General features: G+C 56.5%; 1 protein-coding gene across 1 annotated transcript in view; it reads left to right on the top strand.

The window, feature by feature from the left end:
• The window catches only part of FUBP3 (far upstream element binding protein 3), a 37,778-nt gene that overhangs the window by 10,351 nt on the left and 4,239 nt on the right, over positions 1 to 23,188 (top strand). The window contains exons 2-12 of the mRNA XM_040963059.1: positions 337 to 442; positions 9,712 to 9,745; positions 11,600 to 11,649; positions 11,995 to 12,066; positions 13,211 to 13,268; positions 15,068 to 15,230; positions 15,855 to 15,953; positions 17,680 to 17,784; positions 18,645 to 18,747; positions 19,980 to 20,080; positions 20,940 to 21,081. Of these exons, the coding sequence (XP_040818993.1) occupies positions 337 to 442; positions 9,712 to 9,745; positions 11,600 to 11,649; positions 11,995 to 12,066; positions 13,211 to 13,268; positions 15,068 to 15,230; positions 15,855 to 15,953; positions 17,680 to 17,784; positions 18,645 to 18,747; positions 19,980 to 20,080; positions 20,940 to 21,081 (1,033 nt within the window). The remainder of the gene's footprint in view (positions 1 to 336; positions 443 to 9,711; positions 9,746 to 11,599; positions 11,650 to 11,994; positions 12,067 to 13,210; positions 13,269 to 15,067; positions 15,231 to 15,854; positions 15,954 to 17,679; positions 17,785 to 18,644; positions 18,748 to 19,979; positions 20,081 to 20,939; positions 21,082 to 23,188) is intronic.

Here is a 23,188-nt window from a genome sequence, read left to right as displayed (position 1 = left end):
CAGTAAAGTCGCTAGGATGGCTCTATCCCTAAGGCGTTGTCACTTTGGGCAAACGAGGCCTTTTCAGTACCCTTGCGGGGAATTGGCGGCTTAAGGGAACACTTTAAAAAGGAGCTGAGCCCTTGCAATTCAAGTTCTCCTGACAGGACACACACAATGCTGGTGTCCTTGCATTGTGGCACACCTGTCCATGCTGTGGTCACTTGTGGAGACACACAGGTCGAGGGAAAGCTCAGCTGCTGCTGGGAAGCAGTGGTCCAGGCTGACACGGCCTTGCTGCCAGGCCAAATAGAGCTGTGATTGTTACTGAGTATTTAAATCTGATTCTCTCTATAGATTGCTGCTAAAATTGACTCAATCCCTCACTTGAATAACTCCACGCCTCTCGTGGACTCCTCAGCATATGGATACGGCGTGCAGAAAAGGCCCCTGGATGACGGAGGTAAGATGCTGTGACCGCCGGAGCCGTTCGGGCGCTGGCAAAGCTGCCAGTTAAGCGGAAATCTGTGTCAGCCGTTTCCTTAACAGCCCTCTCGAGCGTCGCCCTGAGGAGGAGCCGCTGAGGGGAAGTATTCAGCATGATTTTTCCTAGCAATTCTCTGGCGGTGGCTGCCCATTTGCCTTGATGATGCAGGAGGTTTTTCAGCGGGGCTGGGAGGTAAAGACATGGTCCCCGCGTGCCCGCTTGTGGGCGGTTTGACCTGCTGGAGGGTTTGGCTTGACGCAGGCGCTTGTGGGAGTTACAGCGCCTGCCTGCTTTCCCAGCGAAGCTGGGCTCTGAGGCAGCTCTGGCCCCGGGCCAGCGGCCTTTCCGCAGCCTGTCCGCCGGCTTTGTCCCCACTCAGGTGTCCTTGCTTCTTTCATGTGGCCGGGCGGTCATTGTCCTGTCCTTTGGTTCACACAGGCCCTGGCCTCGCTGCCGGAGGTTCCCAGCCGGGCTTTGGCAGCAAGCAGGAGCATGCCCTGTCACACTCCGTCTCCGACAGAGGGTCGCGGCGACTGGGACAGGGATCAGCATGGTGAAGGCGCCTGGGCCCGCCGTCTTCCCTCTGTCCACCCAGTTGGCACCCGCTCCCATAGGTGCACACGCTTGTCTCTGATATGAAGTAGAGAATTCTGGCTGTGGAGTAACAGAAAGTACACGGACTGTGGTTCGATTTCTCTGGCTGCTCCGGGGGTCAGGTGTAGAAACCTTGGTGTCTCTAGCAGGAGAATTCTCGTCTGCTAGCAGCTGTTCATTGATCGGGCACCCGAGCAGCGTCCACCGCGGTGCAGTTTGAACTGTGCTCCGTCAGCTTTCTGTCTGACTGGCAGCTCTGACCCCTCGGGCCAGATATGACTGATCGTGTTGTCTCGCTCATGCCTCCTTGAAAAGCCATAAAGCAAAGGAGCCTTCTACCCTTTGCAGGGTTCCTCCAGTGGGACCGCGCTGACCAGGGGCAGCTGATTGGTCTGGCTCTGAGCACAGAGCTTGCTCATGGCAGCGTCTCCCCAGCCCGGCGTTTCCAGAAATGGCAATCGATATGTTTCACTAGTCACTTGGGCTGTTTTCCCTCGCAGGGGGCTTGGTTTGCAGCCACAGGGTACCTGGCCTTGGGCATCCTGCATGTAAGGTTCTCCCACCTTCTTCTGCCCACCCTCTTGAAAGAAATCAACAGAGGGCTTGGGGTTTACTGCCAGGGGCTGGGAAACAGGCAGGGGCGTCCGCCTCAGCCAGGGTCACCCAGAAGCGACCTGTGACCGCTGCTTGGCAGCCGTGGTTTCCTGCCCACTGGCCCTTGGGAGCCCTCCATCCTTCTAACCTAAGTGTGGCTTCTTGTTTTCCTCCTGACTGAGCCGACAGACGCTGCTTTTTGTGTCTTGCCTGCTCTTCTGCACCCCCACCCCGCCCATGCCTTGTCTCTTGGGACAGCACACTGAATTTGGGCAACAGAAGTCTCCCTCATCCATTTTCCGTCCCAGTCCACCACATCCATTCTCCTGTTGGGCACTGCTAAAACAGCAGGGTTAGACAAATCTCTCGCTTCTCTCCATATTGTCAGTGAGCGTGGGGTGTGGGCTTGAGCTCAGCGCCATCCCCAGGTGGTGTCACTCACCCTGTGCCAGGCAGCGCCACTGAGCCAGTTGTGTCCTGGATGATGGCTCGGTGAGCGATCAGCTGCTGTCGAGGGACGTTTCCCTCTCTCAGCTCAGTGCTGCTGCGGCACAGGGAGCTTGGGAAAGCAGAGGTGCAGCAGGGTCTGTCTGGCATGTTTGGGAGAAGCTCAGTGGATCACTTCGTCAGCAATAAGAACCTTCCACTTGGGCTCCATAGCCTTTAGGAGGTTAAAGTCCAGTTTCCCCAGATTTTTTTTTAAGATTTGTTTATTATTATTGCAAAGTCAGATATACAGAGAGGAGAAGAGACAGAGGAAGATCTTCCGTCCAATGATTCACTCCCCAAGTGACCGCAATGGCTGGTGCTGCGCCGATCTGAAGCCAGGAGCTTTGAACTTCCTCCAGGTCTCCCATGCGGGTGCAGGAAACCAAGGCTTTAGGCCATCCTTGACTGCTTTCCCAGGCCACAAGCAGGGAGCTAGATGGGAAGTGGAGCTTCCAGGATTAGAACCGGCGCCCATATAGGATCCCGGCACGTTCAAGGCAAGGGCTTTAGCCACTAGGCCACCGCATCGGGTGCTCCCCAGACTTTTTGAAGGTGTCACTCGGGTCTCTTTAGAAATACTTCAACTTGCGGGCCAGGCACGATAGTGTCACTGTTAAGGTCCTCACCTTGAATGCACGAGGATCCCATATGGGCGCCGGTTCTAATCCCAGCAACCCCGCTTCCCATCCAGCTCCCTGCCTGTGGCCTGGGAAAGCAGTCGAGGACGGCCCAAGACTGTGGGACCCTGCACCTGTGTGGGAGACCTGGAGGAGGCTCCTGGCTTCAGATTGGCTCAGCTCCAGCCATTGTGGCTGCTTGGGGAGTGAATCATCGGATGGAAGAGCTTCCTCCCTGTCTCTTCTCTCTTTATATCCGCCTTTCCAATTAAAAAAAAAAAAAAATCTTTAAAAAAAAATACTTCGACTTGGAGATTTCCATGAGAGAACCTTAACATAGAGATTATCTGGAACATTGAGGTGTGTGAGTGGAGGATTGGCTCAGCAGGGTGCTGTGCTCCGTGCTGAACCGGGCAAAGATGGCTGCTGGCACAGGGAAGGCTTGGTGCTCTGTGTGCCCGGGAGCAGCCGTGTGCTAATTCCTGGGCCTGGAAGGAGCCCAGCTCGAGCCCAGCCCTCATGACTGCCCAGTACCATCTGCAGCTACAAGCCAGGGGGTCACTGCCCTGACAGGCTGAGTCTCACCCCACACTTTAGGAACCTGCTTCGCGGCCCTACGGGGGCACCTTTCTCTCTGCTCCAAGACCAGCGATGGTTCTTTCCTCTTGGCACCCTTCTCCTGCACCCACCCAACCCGGGAGGCATGACTCATATTTGGCCCTGAACTGCCAAGCAGGTCGTCTGCCCCTTTGTAAAAGGGTAGTGCCCAGGCCACCAGCGTGCTCCTGTGCAGTTGCACAGGTCCTGGCCTGCCTCTGCCATGGTTGCAGAGCTGGCCCTATTCCCCTGTAGGTTTTCTCTAGTGAATAAACACTCCCTGCTCGTTGAAGCGCTTCTTTGCATCCTACAAAGCTCTGGGTTAACTTCTGTCAAGAGTAAACTTCAAATTGAAGAGCATGAGAACTGGGAGTGAAGGACCAGGGACGTGCCAGGGCAGGTGCTTGGTCTACTGGTGAGGGGCTGGCTGGGACTCCTGGCTGCCACATCAGAGCGACTGATTTCCAGTCCTGGCTTTGCTCTAGCTCCCCGCGAGGCAGGCAGCATCCACAACTCAAGTGTTTGTGTCACTGACAAATCTAAATTTTAAGAAATGGTGCTGATTGGCTTAGAAATACAACTTAATTTTCTTCTCAATCATGAGTTAACCCTCTTCCATAAGACCACTCTGAGTAGTTGAGGCTTGCGGCAGCTGTGCCTTGAAGCCCAGCAGCAGCCTGGGGCAGCAGGTCACGGGTCAGTGGGCATGCTGTGCTCTGTCTTCAAAGCCAGGCAGCAGACCCTTGGCGGAGTGTGCCAGCCACCTCAAGTGACTGACTGGCGCATGAGCTTACCCTCCTTGCTCCCTTGCCTGCCTGGGCAAAGCAGTCCTGGCCCAGGGCTCGCCCAGAGCTGGCTGACACACGCCAAGGGCACTGGCCGCTTCCCCTTCATCTCTGCAGCCCGGCAGGGTTTGAGGAGCCAGGCCTCTTGTGCGACTTCAGTGACACCGAGCAGGCGTTTGTCCTCTGCACACTAGGAATTTGGGGTGAGGTGCCGTGAGGGGGCAGAGTAGTCTTGCTGAGATACAAAGAAGGGGGGACCCAGTCTTGGTGTTATCTGAGGCTCCTCCTGCCCTCACTGCTCACTGCCTTCTTCCTCCCTCCCGCTCATTCACCTGTCCATTTCAGGATTTATAATGCAGAACTGTGGTGCAGGGGGTTAACTCAGTCCTTAGGACCCCCATATTCCTGGGGGTTGAGTGCTTCAGTTCAGGTCCTGCTCCACTTCTAGCTTCCTATAAATTGCCTGGTAGGCAACAAGTGATGGCCCAAGTGCTTAGTCTCCTGCTGCTCATGTGGGAGACCCGGATGGAGTTCCAGGCTTGGGCCTTGCCCTGCCCCAGCTATTGTGGACATTTGAGTGGCGAGCCAGTGAATGGAAGTGAGATCTCTTACCCACTCATGACTCCAACCTTAAAATAATCCAATCAGAGCTATCCAGGCGCACAGCACTCCTGGACACGTTCATGCCAGGGCCTGCGGCACTTTTCCAGGTGACAGCCACAACCAGACACGGCCTTCAGCCAGGGAACACATGAACAGACTGGCACATCCATCCCACAGACTGAGGGGACAGAGGAACCAGCCACACACTCAGCAGCTTGGATAAAGTTACTGGGAAATTAGGCAAAAAGCCACCCACTCTGGCATGGCTCCCCTTCCTATATTGTTTTGGGAATGGAGAACAGGGTTAGGGAATACAATGCATGATGCTGTGAAGATGGTACCATAGAATTACCGTTCCTCTTGGTGCCACGCCACTGCTCCTGGGATCAGGCTTTGGACAGGCACTGGGTGTCCTGGGGAAGGGGTGTGGGTTCTGCTGCGCCCTTCCCCTGCAGGCTGGCTTCTGTGTCTCCATCAGCTCGCTTTGCTTTCTCTCCCTTACTCTAAGCTCCATGAGGACAAAGGTGGTCTGGTTGTATTTGAGGCCCAGAACCTGGCACAGCAGTCAGTGCCTGAAGGACAGTAACTTGTAGGATGAAGAATGGATAGCAGAGAGCAGCACTGGGCCTGTTCGTGCTGAAAGCCCAAGGCGCAGGGCCGGACAGTGCGAGCCTTCCCAGCTGGTCCCCTGATCTCCTCTTCCTCGGCATCCCCCAGCTGGTCTCCTGAGGGACCGTGTGAGTCCGCACGGGTGAGGTCCACGTGTGGCTGCTGGTGCTCGGCTTTGCCTCTCAGAACAGGGCAGGCTGGCAGGCTGGAAGTCAGTGACGTTTTTGAGATAAGTTTTTTAGAAAGATAATTTGCCAAGCTGATAACAGATTACTTGCCAAGGGCTTTGGGGCTGCAGGCAGTGTATCAGTGTTTGTGGTCCGGGGCGAGCCTGGGACACACAGGAGACCTTTGTATCCACCCTGGGAGAGAAGCCTTAGTGGGCTCAGCTCGTGCGCCTTCCTGACCTTCGCTGGCTGGGAGAGTCTGGACAGGCCGGATTCCAAAGGAGGATGGGCATGATTGTTTTCACAAGCTGAAGAGGAAGTTTCTCCCTGGTTTGTTTGTTTCTGCCAGTTGGATAAAAACATGTGGAGGTTTTTTCCTGCCCGCCTTCTGCGTGCCGGCCCCAGGCTTTGGGAGATGAGCACTGTCCCCTTGGGCCTTGCAGGGTGGGTGTAGGTGGGTGTACGTGGGTGTAGGTGGGTGTATGTGGGTGCACATGGGTGCACGTGGGTGCACGTGGGTGTACGTGGGTGTGCGTGGGTGTACGTGGGTGTACGTGGGTGTTCGGGAGTTTGGCACGCTCCCCTGCCGGGTTTTGCTAGCATTTCTTCTTGGGGAGCCAAGTGACAGCTTTTTTCCTCCACACCAATAGGAAAAATGTATGACCCCTGTATTTTGGTTTTGGAGATGATTGCAGTTGGAGGAGTATTGCTGGGCAGAGAAAGTTCTTAGGTTGTGGGGTGAGCGGCGCCTGTGAGAAGTTCATTTTTCAACCGTGGCCCAGGCTGCTTCCTATTACCCAGCGTGCAGAGCAGATGAGCTCTGGCTGTGTGTGCACATGCGCTAGCCCAGAGTTGGCGGGAGCTCGTGAAGCAGGGTGAAGTGGTGTTGGCCAGCGTGCACCATTAACGGGAAATAGACTGATTTGATTCAGTATTTTCCCTTTTCAAAGTAAAATGACTGCAGTTAGCCATCAATTGAGCTTGATAGGCATTTCCATCTGCCAGGAAGACTGCAGCAAGGGTTCATGTGTGGAACTGGACGGAGCAGTGTGCTGCCTGAGCTCCCAGGGCCCGCCACCTGCTGGCTTGCTTCTTAGGTTCTGAGTGGGACTGTTTCCCAAGGGAATGAAACTGTCATGCGTTACCGCCCTGGGCTGCAGCGTTGACATGAAGGAGGGAGTCAACATGGCCTTCCCGAGGGTTCCCAGCTCGGAGCTCTCGCTGGGTTTGAATTTGACTTCAGGCCTCATGCTGTGGCTCTCAGTGTCCATGCCCTGGGCAATGACAAATACACTTGCTTCCATCTTTGTTGGTGAAGAGCGGGCTCTTGGCAGTGGGAGCCCGTGTGTGGCCACTGTGACACGCTGTGCCAGTCTTGGAGTCCATGTGACCACTGTGACATGCTCTGCCAGTGTAGGAGCCTGTGTGTGGCCCCTGTGGCACGCTGTGCCAGTGTGGGAGCCTGTGTGTGGCACCTGTGACACGCTCTGCCAGTCTGGGAGCCCGTGTGTGGCACCTGTGACACGCTCTGCCAGTCTGGGAGCCCGTGTGGCACCTGTGACACGCTCTGCCAGTCTGGGAGCCTGTGTGTGGCACCTGTGACACGCTGTGCCAGTGTGGGAGTCCATGTGGCTGCCATGACACGCTATGCCAGTGTGGGAGCCCGTGTGTGGCCCCTGTGACACGCTGTGCCAGTGTGGGAGCCCGTGTGTGGCACCTGTGACACGCTGTGCCAGTGTGGGAGTCCATGTGGCTGCCGTGACACGCTGTGCCAGTATGGGAGTCCGTGTGTGGCCCCTGTGACACGCTGTGCCAGTGTGGGAGCCCGTGTGTGGCCCCTGTGACACGCTGTGCCAGTGTGGGAGCCCGTGTGTGGCCCCTGTGACACGCTGTGCCAGTGTGGGAGTCCGTGTGGCCCCTGTGACACGCTGTGCCAGTGTGGGAGTCCGTGTGGCCGCTGTGACATGCTGTGCCAGTGTGGGAGTCCATGTGGCTGCCGTGACACGCTGTGCCAGTGTGGGAGCCAGTGTGGGAGCCCGTGTGTGGCCCCTGTGACACGCTGTGCCAGTGTGGGAGTCCGTGTGGCCGCTGTGACATGCTGTGCCAGTGTGGCTGCTGTGCCACAAGCTTTGCCATCGTTCTTGTGATGCGCACAGGCTGTTGAACAGCTTTTGGCCCAGCCCCGGGCCGGTTCTCGGCCCCAGGAGGTTCCGCGTGGAGCTGCGTCCCTTCATTCTCTCTGGCCTTTCTGATGTAGACAACAGTTCCTGAAGAGCATCAGCATTTTTTACTTTATAAGTTTTCTGAAAACGTTTTAGATCGAGAAAATGCTTGGATCCACTAGTTCACGCCAATGTAACTGCACAGCTGGTGCTGAGCCAGGCTAAAGCAGGAGTCTGATATGCAGATTTGTCCTCTGCGTGATTGTTAGGGACCCAGGGACGTCAGCATCATGCTGCCTCCTGGGGTGAACATTCCAGAAGCCAAAGCAGGACTGGAGTGTGGAATACGGCTGCCCCAAGTAGCCGCTTGGCCACTGTGCCAAGTCTTTGCCCTTTTTGAGGACTCTTGCCTGGGAGCACAGCGGACCAGCCAGGAATCACGGCCCGGCCTGCTTGTCTCCGTGTGTGTTTCACAGTCGTTTGGTTCCTCAGCCTTGAGTGGGAGCAGCCACCCACACTCGGGTGACCGTGCCCCTCCCCCTGGCCTCCACTGTGGGCAGTCCTGTCTAGAACCATCCAGGGCGATCAGCTTAGCACTGACGTTACTGTCGTGAGCTGCCCAAACCCAACTAAGAGTACTTGTTCTATTCAAAGTGGACATGCAGGAGTAAAAACTTAAGAGTCGATAAAAACCTCTCTCTTCTCCCCGAGAGAAGTGAACGGATAGGATGTGGTGTCAATATTTTGGCTGTAGAGCATTATTTTGCTATTGATCCAGAAGAAATAATACTTATTGACTCAGTAGCTTCATGTACTTTTACTTTTTGCTAATGTTATTCCTGAGCCATTTCCCTTAAAATATCCTGCTCTGGTTTTTCTCCCTCTCGCTTTCTGACAAGCTGATATCGGTCAGAGGGAGATGGGTGAAGCCCGAACAGAAAGAACAGTCGCAACTGTGGCTCTGCCCGGGGCTGGTGGGGTTGAGCCTTTCCTGGTCATTGCTGGTCTGCCCTTAGGGTGAGCCGCGCTAAGGATGTCTCTGAACGTGCTTCGTAGCATCTCGCAGGCTCACTCAGTTCTTTGCAGTTCAGAATGTAAACTTGTCCATCTGCCAAGTGTATTGAAGAGCAGCATCACAGGAGACACTCGTCACCAGCTCCACAAGGGCAGGCCAACTCAGCGCTGCTCCCCTGGTCGGGTGGGGAGCTGAGTCCCTGGGGCCAGCACCGTGGTGTAGTAAGCTGAGCTTATACTACTCTGGCGCCGGCATCCCGTATTGGCACCAGTTAGCCCAAGTCCTGGTGCCCTTGTACTCGCGAAAGGACCAGGAAGAAGATCCTGGCTCCTGGCTTTGGATCAACTCACAATAACAAAACAAGTCTTTTAAAAAAGAGAGACTGGCCCTGTTGTCTGTGAAATGGACTCGAGAGAGGCAGTGGCTCTTTCTCTGCCGTACCCGGACTGCTGGTGTGCAACGCGACAAGGCCAGAGCCCACCCCAGAGAAGCCCTGTGCGGGGCACGCGGTGGGGGAGGGTCTCCCGGCCTTGGCAGCGGAACATATGTGCATGTTCTTAATGACCACAGCTGCCGCTGAGCCCTGGACAATGCTGCCGAGGGGAGTGGGTCTCCTCGTTTGTGCCTGGGGTGGGGGAGGAGGCCCACTCAGCTGGCTGTGTCTTCACCTTGAGTTTGAATCCCAAGCAGGAGGGAGGTAGGAAGTTGGAGGGATTTAGGTGAGCAGGATTTTCTCCCAGGCCTCTCAGCATGTGGACACATGGATCAATTTCTTATCCTGCGTCCAGCTGGACACTGGGTTAGAGCCTGTGTTGATCAAGACGTCCCCTCCTGTTTCATATCACGTAACGCATTCATTTCAGCCACTGAGCCTCAATTACTGTTTGCTTGCTTTCTGCAAATCCGCACCACCCCCCCCCCAGCCCCTGGAATGGTAAGAACTTATGTAAGGATGAAGTTAGTTTATCCGTGCTAATGCTTTGATTTTTCTTTTCTTTTTCTGTTTGCCACAGTGGGTAACCAGTTAGGGGCCCTGGTACATCAAAGGTAAGCGGTGGGTTATGTTTTATTATTTATTGATCATTTCTAATTGTTTATTGATCCACCATCTGTACTGGAGTGTTAGAAAGTCAGAGGTTGGGAGTGTGGAAAACCACGGGTAGATTGCTTGCAGACGCCAGGTTTCTGCTGGCCCTTTTGGAGTCCAGGGGAGCCCAGAGGAGATGCTGGTACAGGCCTTTGAAGGCGGGTGGGCTGGCTACAGCCTGGACACGGCCAGAGCGCTTCAGGCTGCTGATGGTGATTCGATTTAGAAGGAAGGGATGCAGACATCTGGTCCCCCAGTCTCAGGGTTTCTCAATGATTTATGAATCTTTACTTAGCTTCTTCACTTGGAAGAGATGCTCTGAGGGCAAGGTGTTGTTGGGGCTGGGGTGGGAGATGGACCATGGGCCTCTGAGATCTGTGAGAGGTGATTTTCTGCCTCTGTTTCCCCTCCCGACATCCTTGTCATGTTGAGGGTTAAAAAGCTCCCCAAGTCTCAGGCCAATCTGGGAGGTGGGAGGTTTGCAGTCCCAAAGTCCTCCATGAGAAAGGGAAGAGTGACCTGGCTGGTGCAGCGAGCCCCTCCCGGTCGCCACCAGGCCACCGGTGGCAGCACTGACCCAGAGTTTGGGCGTGGGTTTTCTCCCAGCTCTTCCTCGGTTTGTTTAGTTACTAAATGAAGATCATGTGAAGGAGCTTGTTTCCGGTTTCTGCTACGCTGAAAGTTGTTCCTGGTAGGCCCCAGTTGCTGCGGCTTCCCAGAGGTCTGGGCTGTGAGAACGGGCGGGCCACAACCTTGCCTCGCAAACTGGGCCCCTCCTGCTGCGGCCTGCCTTCCTCACTGAGCCGGCTGACTGCCCGAGCTTGATGGCAGTCGTGTGGTGGGGGTGTGTCCTTCTCAAGTAAAATTGTCCAAGAGTAGACAGCCACGCGACACAGGATGTGAGAGTCCACCTTGCAGGTGTGTGTCCAGAACCGCTGTCTCCGCTCGCAGAGTCGGTAGGAGCCTCTGGGCGGGTGGCTGTCACACTGGGGGCTGGTGCCGGCCGGCTGAGCTCCACTGTCCTGTGCCTGGGAGGCCAGGAATTGCCCGTGTATCCTGAGAGAGACAGTCCCCCTCGTCTGTAGTGCTGGGGTGTGCCACCAGCCTACCCCCTCCCCCGTGCAAAGGAGATGGTGAGACTGCTGCCCAGCCGCTCGTGCCCCCTGCAGTGCCCCGGAAATGTGTGCGCTCTTCAGTCCTTGCTGTGGCGAAAGGATAGTTAAAGAGGCTGGCTTTTTTTTTTTCCTAAACTACTCGCATTTAGCTTCCTCCTGAGGTAAATGTTTAGATTTAATTGGATCTTGTCCACAATACACACTGTATGGCAAATTGAAGGGTTTGTTTGAGCAAGGCAGTGATGCACGCGGCAGCGTTACCCAGCAGCGCCCCGCAGGCGCCCCGAGCGGCACTAGCGAGGCCTCTCTCTCGGGTCCTGAGGGTCGCTGGGCATCTGGCCCTGGAAGACAGAGGCCAGGAGTCACAGTAGTAGGATTGGGAACCCAGGCGTGAGGGTGGGCAGGGCTGGGATCGAAGCGTGGTCATCCCCCGTGTGCGAGGGAGCGCACCCCGGGTGAGCAAACGCCGAAGCCGAGTGGCTGTGTGAAGAAAGGCAGTCATTCATGGAGTCAGTGGCCAGTGAGAGACGGGCGGGGCTCGGCCCTGCCCTGGGAGCCAGTGACCTCCGCAGGCCCACGGCAGCTTCTGGCCAGACGGCCAGGACTTCTCGTAGGCTCTTATCCTGCAGAGTTGCCAGGATGGGAGGGTTGGGGAATCTTGTGTTATATAATTTTTCCAAAAATGTTCTCTGTTTTTAGGGCAGTAGTAACAGAAGAATTCAAAGTGCCTGATAAAATGGTAGGATTTAGTAAGTATCTGCCTCTTCTGCTCTTCCCCTAGTCCTGGTCCCTTCCGTTTTTATCTTGTGTGGAGGCATCACCTGTGGCAGAATGCTTTTCCCCTGCGTTCTCTGCAGCCCCGACGTGCTGCAGTCCCTCTGGACACAGGGAGCCCTCCCTTCTCCCAGAAGGCACTGTGCCTGTCTGCTGCGCTTAACAGCAGCCGCCGCTGCTGTGGTGCTCAGAGGCTCGAGCTGGGCCAGCTTGACTCGTGGTGCTGAGCCAAGTGTAAATGTTTGCTGAGTTAATGAAGCCAGGCGCACATGGTTCCAGGGGACGGAAGGCCGAGTCTGACCCTTTTCTCTCTGTTGCAGTTATCGGCAGGGGAGGTGAGCAGATCTCACGGATTCAGGCCGAGTCTGGGTGCAAAATTCAGATTGCTTCAGGTAAGGAGTTCCTTATTTCACAGGTCTCAGTTTGGTAGAAATCCATATTTTGTAAGATTCCCGGTTTCCATCCTTGGCTTGTGGCTTAGAGGGCGTGGGTAAGTCGAAGCGGCTGGGGTTGTCCTTGCATTTCTGGGAGTGTTCTCCCAGGTCAGCTCCAGGAAGAAAGAGCAGGAGCCGGCTCAGTTACGGGCCCCACCTGGCTCCGGGGACAGACCCTCCGTCCTGCGGTTCCCATCCCCTGCCACCCTAGGGCCTGTGTTTTCTGCACCAGAATGCTACACCAGACAGTGGGGCCTGCAGGAGGCCGGTGCTTTGTGCCACTCCAGGGACCGCACAGCAGCTCCCTGGCCGACACGATCCCATCCCTCTGAGGGGAGAGGGCATCCAGGGGCCTGGCGGAGCTCGTCCGTTGCAGCACAGTTCAGAGCCTCTTCCAGCAGGCTAGGGGACAGTTTGGCTGTGAATCATCTCGCCACAGGCTGACCTCTTTGTGTTGTGGCAGAAGAGGCCTGCGGGACGTTGGACTCGAGCGACACTTGTCATTTCGGAGATGCTGAGAGCAGCGTTTCCCGGGCAGGAGCTCCTGGCACCTGTTAACCTCTCTGCTGTTTTTAAGGAAGGGCTTCAAGAAACAGGGTTTTTAGGGACACAGTAAAGCATCTTGTGTGTCGGAAAGTAAGGGTTTGGTAGTTTTTGTTTTTCTTTTTTTGTTGTTTTTGGGGTTTTTTTGTTTGTTTCCGCTTGTCAAGTGGCCCAGAACCAATTCCACATGCTTGTCACGTGTCTCTTGGGGGGTTCATACCATCACTGGGTGTCGCTGGGTGATAATCCAAAATTCCTTCCTAGTGCACCCCAAGCTGTTTGCAGACAGATAACCATTCAGGTGGCTTACAAACGGAGGACTTGAGAGGACTGACAGGATAAAACCACTCAGCAGCTGCAGCTGAGGATGGAGCAGAAATGCAGCCGCAGCAAAGGAGACCTGTCAGGGCCAACCGAGCGGCTCTGCTGCCCGGCCCTGCCTCTGCCCGGTGCTCCGTCCAGGCACTGGCGTCCGAGGGACGGTCTGTGTGCACAGAGGCGGAGGTGCTTGTCTCCTGATGCCCACCAACACACCTCATCTTCTTGGTTCTTCTTATAGAGAGCTCTGGGATTCCAGAGAGGCCCTGTGTACTTACCGGAACCCCAGAAAGTATTGAGTAAGTTTGTTTTATTTACTTTTTCCTTTCACTCTTCTTCTTCCTTCCCCAAGTGGGGAGAGATGGAAAGGCAGAGCTGTCGCTCCACACTGGTTCTGTGTTGTGGTGCGGCCACACAGAGCAGACGTTTCAAGAAGGAAAGACATTGTGGGGGGTGCCAGGCCAAGGAGTTTTTGTGACTTTAAGTGTAGAGGGTCCCGTCTTTTCCCCAAACGCTACAGGACGTCTCACAGCTGTCATAACATCTGCTCCTGCAGACCAGGGTCTTCAGGAGCATGCGTACACCCCGAGTACTCTAATCACCTGCTTCTTGTTAACACCTCCTTTGCCTGTCGCGCGGGGAGCCCCTCAGTCTGGGACCTCGTGCATTGCCTGGGTCTTTATGAGCCGAGGGGAACCTCCCTTCATGGCCTGGTTCCATTCAGAAGGGCTGTGTGGACCAGCCAGAGGGGCACTGGCCACGGCAGTCTGCAGGCAATGTTGATTGCATCCTGCTGTCTGAGTACGGGCCACACAATTGCAAGGCACTCCTAGGAAGCTTGCTTTGTTTGCTCCTCTCTTGGTCGTAGGGCACAGGATGCTAAGTGTGTGTCCGGCTCGACAGGCCGGGCTGCTGTGTTGTCCACACGGGTCAGGGAGCCTCACGGAGGTGAGGTCTGGCTTGCTGTGAGTGCTGACCCGGAGCAGGCACCAGGTGCGCGTTGTCACAGGGCCAGTGCAGGTCCCCCTTGAGTCAAGGCCTTCCCTCCCCCGCAGGTGGATGCAGTGCACACGCAGATGTCAGAACGTCGCTGTAGCGGAGGATGCCTGCACACAGAGGCGCAGGACTGCGCCAGGCGGCATCTGTCTCCCGCCGTTCCGTTCTTCTTCTGCTCTTCTAACCATTCCTGCTTTGTGTCTGTCCAAAGAGCCCAGGCCATGGGATGACAGTTGGAGGGGGAAGCAGTGTCATTTTCAGGGCGCAGTACAGCCAGGCTGTCCAGCAGCTGCATTCTTTTCTGTGAGAGGTGGTGGTGACTTAAAGAATGAACAGCGCAGATCAGAGCCAGGGCAGATTCTGGTGCAGAAAAGGGCAGCGGGCCCAGCAAATGACACAGGCATGTGGGGCTTACTTCACCGCCTCGCCCTTTCCTTCCACTGCCCCCGAATCAACCAGCATGAATGGCTTGGCCTGTGGCTTGCAGGGTCCCAACCTGGCTCATGTAACAGCCCACAGCCGGCAGGGCTCTATGAGTGTACAGCCATGGCGGGCGCTGCGCCCCATCCCACGTGGCCACACCCAAGTGGGGACTCGTAGCCTCACATCAGAGCAAAGCAGCCTTGGGCCGCTGAGAAGAGATTTGGGGTTTGCCAGTTGAGTCGGTGACTACTAACCTGTGCTTTCCTTCTCCCCATCCTTCTCGCGCTCTCTCCTCTCACCTCACCAGCCAGTGCTGAGCTGCGTTCTGTGGAGGGTGGGGCGAGAAGGGGACAGCTCTGGAGACAGAGACATACACTGGGGGAGTGAGAGGTGGGCTGGGCCAACGAACAGGGATGGCGTGAGCTGGTGGAGCCAGGAGCAGGAGTGGGGCTGTGCCCATCAGGGTTCCATGTTGGGACATGCCATTGTGTCTGTGGATTGCTTTTTAAGTTCCAGCCCTACCGCGTGACAGGTGGCACAAGACCCCATGGGTTATAGGGACAGGAGCTGGAGCTGGATGGAGGGCAGCCTTGGCTCCGGTCCCTTGCTGCTGTTTCCTTCCCTGGCCACCTGGGAGCATCCCCGTAATGCTGGCTCTCCGGTTCTTCTCCCTCCCAAGACAAGCCAAGCGGCTCCTGGGGCAGATCGTGGATCGCTGTCGGAACGGCCCTGGCTTTCATAATGACGTAGACAGCAACAGCACCGTCCAGGAGCTCCTCATTCCTGCCTCAAAAGTGGGCCTGGTCATCGGCAAAGGAGGCGAGACCATCAAGCAGCTGCAGGTAGGGGAGGGCGGAGGGACGCTGCCCCGCAGGTTCAAGCCTGTGGCCTTGCTCCACCTGACAGGCACGCCCTGAATGTCGCAAAGATGAGGACGCCAGGTACTGTGGCAGGTGGCTGGTTCCACCCTGCCATTGTTAGCCACTGTTAGTTAGGGGTGCCCTTACCCCAAATGATGGTGGCTTGGGTAGAAGGGGTGTCCGGGGGTGCAGCGCTGTCCTGTGCTCACTGTGGGGTCCCAGAAGCCAAGTCTGTGGTCCGGGTCAGAAGGCCATGTCACGGACGAAACCCAAGCCATTCTGCTTTGCTTTGAGAGTGAGCGAGTGATCACCCTTCCTCTGGTTCACTCCCAAGATGTCCACAGTGGCCAGGGCAGAGCCAAGCTGAGGCAGAAACCAGGAGCCCAGCCCAGGCCCTCCTCCTGCTGGAGCCATTATCTGCTGTCTCGCAGGGAGAAAGCTGGGATCTGGGACAGAACCAGAACCTGGACCCTGGAACTCCAGTGTAGGGTCCAGACAACCCACGTGCATCAGCACCAAGCCCAGGGCCTGCCCCGAGCTGCTGCTTGCTCAGTGACCGCCTTCCTCGTGACACTGAGGACACTGCTGCTGTGTGTTCCCCAACAGGAGCGGACTGGTGTGAAAATGGTCATGATCCAGGATGGCCCGCTGCCCACGGGGGCAGACAAACCTCTTCGCATCACCGGAGACCCCTTTAAAGTTCAGGTAAGAAAGGGACCGGGTTACGGGGCCTTCAGTCACTGAAGGAACTCTGAAAGTGGGTGTTCCTTTTAGAGTAGGCTGTTTTCCTAAGCCAGTTTTGGTGACAACCATGGTGATTTAAATCCATTCAAGTTAGGTGAACATGCAGTCCTCGTTTATCCTGACCAGGTCTCAGCACTCAGGGGAGGCGCGGCATCTGGAACACAGCCACGAGAGGTTTGCCTCAGTGTAGTGTTTGCAGGTGCCACCTGTCAGAGGCAGTTAGATTTGCCAGCCTGTGGTCAGCTCAGATGCATGCCAGTGAGCTTCCATTTGCTGTTCTCTCAGCAGCCCTGCAACTGGTGCTGGTGGAGGGCACAGGACCCTGCAGCAGCCATCCCTGGGGTCAGCAGGGGTGGAAAGCCTTTCATTGACATGGGCACGGGAATGGGCTGTGGGCACCAGGGCACCTGTTTCCAGGGAGCCTCAGGTCCCAGTCTTCCTGCCACTCCATCGGCTTGCCAGCTCCAGGCCAGTGCAGCTTCTGAGCCAGCTGCCATCCAGAGCCAACCCCCCAGTTCTTCACCTTGCCTCCCTGCTAGCCCTGTCAACACCGGATGCTGACTGGAGAAGAGAAGTGGGTTCCCCGGGCACGGTGAACCAGTGACGCTCGCTTCCCTGCTTTAGCCAGGGGGCCCCCAAGTGCCTTCCCCACCAAGCTTCCAGGGTGAAGCATAAGCAGGTTGGCCTCTATAGAGCTGAGACGGCCTGGCCCTTGCTCACTTTGCCATCCAGTACAGGCCGCAGGCTGCTGCTGGTGGGCCTGGAGCTGCTGGAGAGCTGTGCAGGCCCAGAGCGCCTGCCGCCCAGCCACCATCACTCCCTCCTGCCCCACCCTCACCTTCTGCTTCATAAACTTGAATGCTACATTTACATTTTGGAGGGAAGAAGCCAAAAAGTAGCTCATTGTTGTCCAGTAAATTGTAGGAAAATAGTTACAACTTAAGGATTTTAGGATGGATAGTCTGCGTTGCTTACCTGCAAGAAGCCCCTCTGCTGAGGATAAATTCTTTTTCTCTGTACTTCTGTACCTTTTGTGAGTGAGCACAGGAGCATGGTTGTCCACTGCTGCGTCCATCAGCATGTCTCCTAAGAACATTCACTGTATTCCCATGGCTCCGCCTCCCAGCAGATCCCGCCTTGGGGCCCTGGGCCTGTCAGACGTGCTCTTGGGGGGCTGGCTTTAAGTCTTCACTCCCACATCACTTTGGCTGTTAGGCACAAGAGCTCAGGACCAGGCACAATGGGTGCCCACGCGAGAGGATGGTTGAGTCTGCCTGGGATTCAGGCACATGCATGAGGCAGTCCAGCAGGTGGTTGAGATATTTTAGCTGAGATATGAGAATTCTGAGTGCTGAGGCAGTTCTGTCCCCTCCTGGATGGCTGTAGAAGGTGAAACCATGGTGGAGGCGTCTGGAGCTCAGACGGCTGTCCCGCTGGAAAGGGCTGGCACCAAAAAAGCCCTTAGGGCCTGGGAACCCACTACCGCCACGTGCAGGGGCACTGGCCCGCTGCCCCTCGGGAGAGGTCAGCCCTTGCTGTGCAGGTCGTCTGAGCAGTGGCTGGGGCCTGTTGTGGAGTTAGTGCTGCCGCGTGTGGGCCGCAGCTGGGAGAGTGTAAGCGTGCGGTTTCACCGGTGTCCTCTTTGGCACAGCCCTCCCATAATGCCTTTTATTTTGTGTTTACGCAGCAAGCAAGAGAAATGGTACTAGAGATCATCCGAGAAAAAGACCAGGCCGATCTCCGAGCTGTCCGCGGGGATTTCAGCTCACGGATAGGCAGCAGTAGCATAGAGGTATGCTTGAGTTACAGGCTCCTAAGCAGGCCGGGCTCTTGTGTGGAGTCCTGAGCGGGCGGCTTAACTGGAGTCCTGTCTGCAAAACATGATGAGTACCCCTGCCTGAGGCAGGACAGGACATGGGGGTCCTTTTCTCTGACTCTGGGGTGTTTGTTTCAAGGTTGGCCTGGGGGGCCAGGTTTTCATGGTGATCTGTGTTGTGAGTAACCAGAACTGGAATCTGCCCTCAGGATATAACGCTGATTGGCCTGCAGGTGGTCGGGGCTTGCCAGCTGTGCCAAGCGCCATGAACCACATGTGGGGTGTGGGAGTCCATGCGGCTCTAAGGCTTATTCTTGACTTCAACTTTATCCAATCTCAGCCTTCCTGATGACACTGGATGATCAAGCTTACGTGAGCATCAGGGCTGGCACTGTGCCACAGCAGCCCTTCAAGCCACTGTCTGTGATTCCAGCGTCCCATGAGAGCTGGGTCAGGTCGTGGTGACACTGCAATCACTGTAGCTCCCTGCCAGTGCTCCTGGCATAGCAGCAGATGGTGGCACCAGGGCCCCTGCACACACACAGGAGATAGCAGAGTTGGGGGTTCCCAACTAGCCTGGCACAGCAGCCATCTGGGCAGTGAACCAGCAAATGGAAGGCCGCCAACACTGCCTTGCAAATCAAATAAATAGACCTTGGATCACAGCAACAAAAACGCAACATCAGCACTGTTGTTCCTAAGGGGAAGAAACAAGCTTTATTACATCATTTTGGAAATGCACTGTAATGAAAACCGCCTTGTCTGTCTTAAAAATCCAGCCTGGGGTCCCAGGTGGGATTTGCGAAGCGCTCTGATGGGATTGTATCTGTGCCGAGGTGTCCGTGCCGAGGTTTGCCGTCGGGATCGTGATAGGAAGAAACGGGGAGATGATCAAGAAGATCCAGAACGATGCTGGTGTGAGGATCCAGTTTAAACCAGGTCGGCTGTGGCAGGTCCCAGACCACCACCCCGCCCCGGGTCGCAGACCACCACCCTGCCCCGGGTCCCAGACCACCACCCCGCCCCGGGTCGCAGACCACCACCCCGCCCCGGGTCCCAGACCACCACCCCGCCCCGGGTCGCAGACCACCACCCCGCCCCGGGTCCCAGACCACCACCCCGCCCCGGGTCCCAGACCACCACCCCGCCCCGGGTCCCAGACCACCACCCCGCCCCGGGTCGCAGACCACCACCCCGCCCCAGGTCCCAGACCACCACCCCGCCCCGGGTCCCAGACCACCACCCTGCCCCAGGTCTCAGACCCGTCACCCCTGCCCCGAGTGGGAATGAGATCCACTGACGGCTTTCCTGAGCCGTGTCCAGGTGCCTTCCCCAGCATCTGCTGCTCGGGGTCCATCCTAGCCTGTGAAAACAGAGGGGAGACAGCGTTTCCAGCTCTGGTGCACCCAGTGCTCACGGCTTTTTTCCTTTAAAAAAAATACATCTTCTGTTAGTTGTCTTTGTTTTTTTTAAGGTTTATTTATTTTTGTTACAAAGTCAGATATACAGAGAGGAGGAGAGACAGAGAGGAAGATCTTCCATCCGATGATTCACTCCCCAAGTGAGCGCAACAGCCGATGGACACTATGCCGATCCAAAGTCAGGATCCAGGAACTTCCGGGTCTCCCACACAGGTGCAGGGTCCCAAAGCCTTGGGCTGTCCTCCACTGCTTTCCCAGGCCACAGGCAGGGAGCTGGATGGGAAGTGGAGCTGCTGGGATTAGAACCGGCGCCCATATAGGATCCCAGCATGTTCAAGGTGAGGACTGCAGCTGCTAGGCCACGGCGCCGGGCCCAGTTGTCTTTTATATCAATAGAGACAAGTTAAAAATCAGGGGGAAAAGGACATTTTACAATAAATTTTATAAATTCCTCTTGTGTAAATTCTCTATACTGTACTTTCCTTGTTTCTTTGAAGACAGGACAGCACTCTGAGCTGAGTTCTGGACAGTCTGAGCGTAGCTAGACCCTGCTCAGCTTCTCGAGCTTGTCAGGGTCCTGTAACAATGCTTCCTAAAGCTGGAGTCTTCGAAGAAGCCAGGCGCGTACGGGCCTGTCCATGTCGGCACTGTGGGCACCACTGCAGGCCTTGGCTGAGGATGAGCCCACCCATGTCCTCCCGACTTCCAGCCTTGTCCTGATCTGTCCTCCTCTCCTGCTCGCTCCCGCAGATGATGGCGTCAGCCCCGAGCGGGCAGCACAGGTGACGGGCCCTCCGGGTCGGTGTCAGCACGCTGCCCATGTCATCGGCGAGCTGATTCTCACAGCGCAGGTGGGTCTGGTGCTGTGCATTGCACAGAGAACAGGGAAGCCCAGGGCCAGCAGGACTCAGCCACGAGGGCGGTAGCCAGCGGCCTCTTGCCTCTGCCCATTGCCTCCCTTCACGGTGGTTTCTCTGCCAGTTTGATGCCCGAGTTCAGATTTTCCTTACATTGCCCCATTTCAAACAAAATACTGAATGTCCCACTTTGCCAAATGCGATCTCTTCGTGGCACCTCCTTGTCTCCCAGCATTTCCTTTGAACCCTCAGGGTCCTCCTGCCCCGCTCTGAGAAGCACGCTGACCTACGGTAGGAGGGCACACCCCCCAGACATAGTGAATTGAAGGAGAGCGGGGGAGCCACAGAGAGCAGCGTGAAGGGCAGCAGCCAGCGCTGGTGGCCCGTGATCTGGAACAGGCCTGCAAAACTCTTGGCCTGCTTTTCTCAGCAGAACTGAGAAAAGTTTGTACCAGGAAGTGGTGCCAGGGACACACAGCCTCAGAGTGGCCGTGGCTTCTGGCCCTGGGATCACAGCCAAAGGAGCTTTGCTGTTTGCACCTGACCGCCTGTGTAGTCACCTGACCGCCTGTGTAGTCACCTGACCGCCTGTGTAGTCACCTGACCGCCTGTGTAGTCACCTGACCGCCTGTGTAGTCACCTGACCGCCTGTGTAGTGAGAATAGTTGTGCTGTTGGTGTGAACACACACATTTACTTACACACATCTTCCTTGGGTGCTCCTGTGATCAGCGTGAGAGTTGTACAAGCGTGTGGCAGTGATTGTACGCTGTCGCCTGAGCCCTCCACAGCAGGGTGCCAGGGTGCTGGTAGCTATAGCAGGAGGTGCTCACTGCGCCTTGCTTCCTTCCCAGGAGAGAGATGGCTTCGGAGGCCTGGCGGTGGCCAGGGGAAGAGGCCGCGGCCGTGTGGACTGGAACGTGGGGACTCCGGGCAGCATCCAGGAGATAACATACACAGTGCCAGCCGATAAATGTGGCCTCGTCATAGGCAAAGGTAGGAGTGGTTGCGGGGGCCTCAGCACCCCTGTTTCCCAGAGGGAACCCCGGTCGTGCTCACCCGTACCCATACTAGCACCGAGCACATCTGTGACCTGGGTTTCCTTCGCTCTCCCAGTGTCCCTTGCTCTGGTGCGTGGTTGTCCCGCCACAGCCAGGGAAGCTGGCCTCTGTCCTTTGGGGATGTGTGGGGCACGCGTAGAGGACGTGGGGGAAAGCCCTGGACTGAGTGGCCCCTGCAACCCCTTCGTGCCCTGCCGGTAGAGAGCGCTGCAGGGCACTCCCACCAGAGCTGGCCACTGGGCGCCTTCAGGTCTCATGGCCTATGGAGGAAACAGCTGTCTGCTCTTTATCACAGGTATCTCAGATGCTTGAGGGATACTCAGATTGCAGGGAACATGATTTGGGGGTATCTGCCAGAGACAGGAAGCAGCCACAGCTTGATCTCGGGTGTGCCCCTCCCTGCTGGAGAACCCCGTGCCAGGTGCCTGCATGCGTGTTGGAGCAGGTGGACCGATGGTGGGAACAGCAAGGCAGGCTTGGCTTGTGTTTTTTGCTGGTGGCTCCTGCGAGCTGCTCGGCACCACGACAGACCACGTCCCCTGACCTGCTCTGCGCTGCCCTGCGTCTCCTTGGGCTTCTAAAGGCCGTTTTGCCCAGCAGACAACTGCTGCAGAGCAGCCCGCACAGTGTGTCCTGAGTGGAACCCACAGGGCTGTGGCAACTGGTCCCGTGGCCCTGGGCTCAAGGAGTGGCCTCGGGAGCCCAGTGACAGGGCGGCTGGACACAGGGCAGACCTCCCTGCACTGCCGCACTCGCCCGTGGCTGGGGGTGGGAGCTTTGTTTTTCTCGGTAAAGGCTTATGGATGAGGGAGAGGCAGCCAGCCGCATGCAGTCCAGTCACTCTCCCTGCCCTGCCTCCCCGGGCCCCTGCTGGATTTCCATGATAAACACAGTAACATTGACAGATAGCGTGGCCAGGCCTGCTCTTGTCAGCCCAGCCTTTTAGCGGATTTGATTAATTGCTTTACGATTTCACGTCTAGCCAGGGGCTGCTGGTGGGCCGCCTCTGCCCCCCATCAGGTGGAAGAATGGAACAGGCTGCTGAATGGGTCTGTAGGCAGCCACCATGTGCCAAGCTGGTGACCTCATTTTGAAGGAAGATGAACTTAAATTAACTCCTTCCAACCCCATGTGGTTTTGTGGTGCCTCCTCGCCTCATTAGCATGCCCCCGTGCTGGTGGGGCTGGGAGGTCCGTGTCTTCCTCCAGCCTGCAGAACAGGGGCCTCTGCAAGGGGCTGGTCATGCCTGTGGCACTGACCTCCATGGCTCCGTTGCTGTGTTGCTGCCCACTTGTCATGGGGCAGAGACAGTGACATCCACAGCCTCGCAGTACCGGGCTGGAGAGGGATCGGCAGCAAGTAGGGGGTAAGGGCGAGGCCTGAGGCGTCCCCAGGACACACCTGTGGAGGCTTTGCCTGCTCTTCCTGGAATGTCAAATCTCCCTAGACTGAGCCTGCGTGCCAGTCTGGCTTACCCTGCCTGGAGCCACAGCCAGGTGCTCCAAGGCCCCAGTGTCCTCCCAGAGTGTAACTTTAAGACCTGGAAGGGGAGGTGGGTGCTGGGAGGGACAGTCCCGTGCAGACCCTTGACTCGGCTCTGACCAGTTGGCACTCCAAGCCACCAGGCAGCGGTTCAGTGAAAACAGTTTTTTTCTGGTTTTGCAGAACCCTGTGTTCTAAGTTGTCTTTGCTTTCTACTATCTACCCACTCCTACACACACACACACACACACACACACACACACAGTGAGCACAGCAGACCTGTAACTTTGTAACTTCTGTGAAATTTCAAGAAGAATCAGATCATTGTTACTGCTGCAAGCTTTTGTTACACAGATTTCATTAAGAGACTGGGACTCGGCTTTTTCCAAGTCCAACAAGATTTCCATTAGCCCACTTCACGCAGGCCGCTGTGACCCCCAGCCTTGGGCGACCTCTGGCCCCATCCTGCCCCCTCCTCCATGGGAGGCAGGGACCCGAGGGCTGAGCCGACTCCAGCTGTGGGGCTGGTGGCCGTGCGTTTGGCCTGTGCAGAGAGCAGC

Source organism: Ochotona curzoniae, unplaced genomic scaffold (assembly GCF_017591425.1).
Source record: "Ochotona curzoniae isolate NIBS_2020 unplaced genomic scaffold, NIBS_Ocur_1.0 scaffold_3208, whole genome shotgun sequence".
Classification (NCBI taxonomy): domain Eukaryota; kingdom Metazoa; phylum Chordata; class Mammalia; order Lagomorpha; family Ochotonidae; genus Ochotona; species Ochotona curzoniae.
This window is presented reverse-complemented; position numbering and strand designations above follow the sequence as displayed.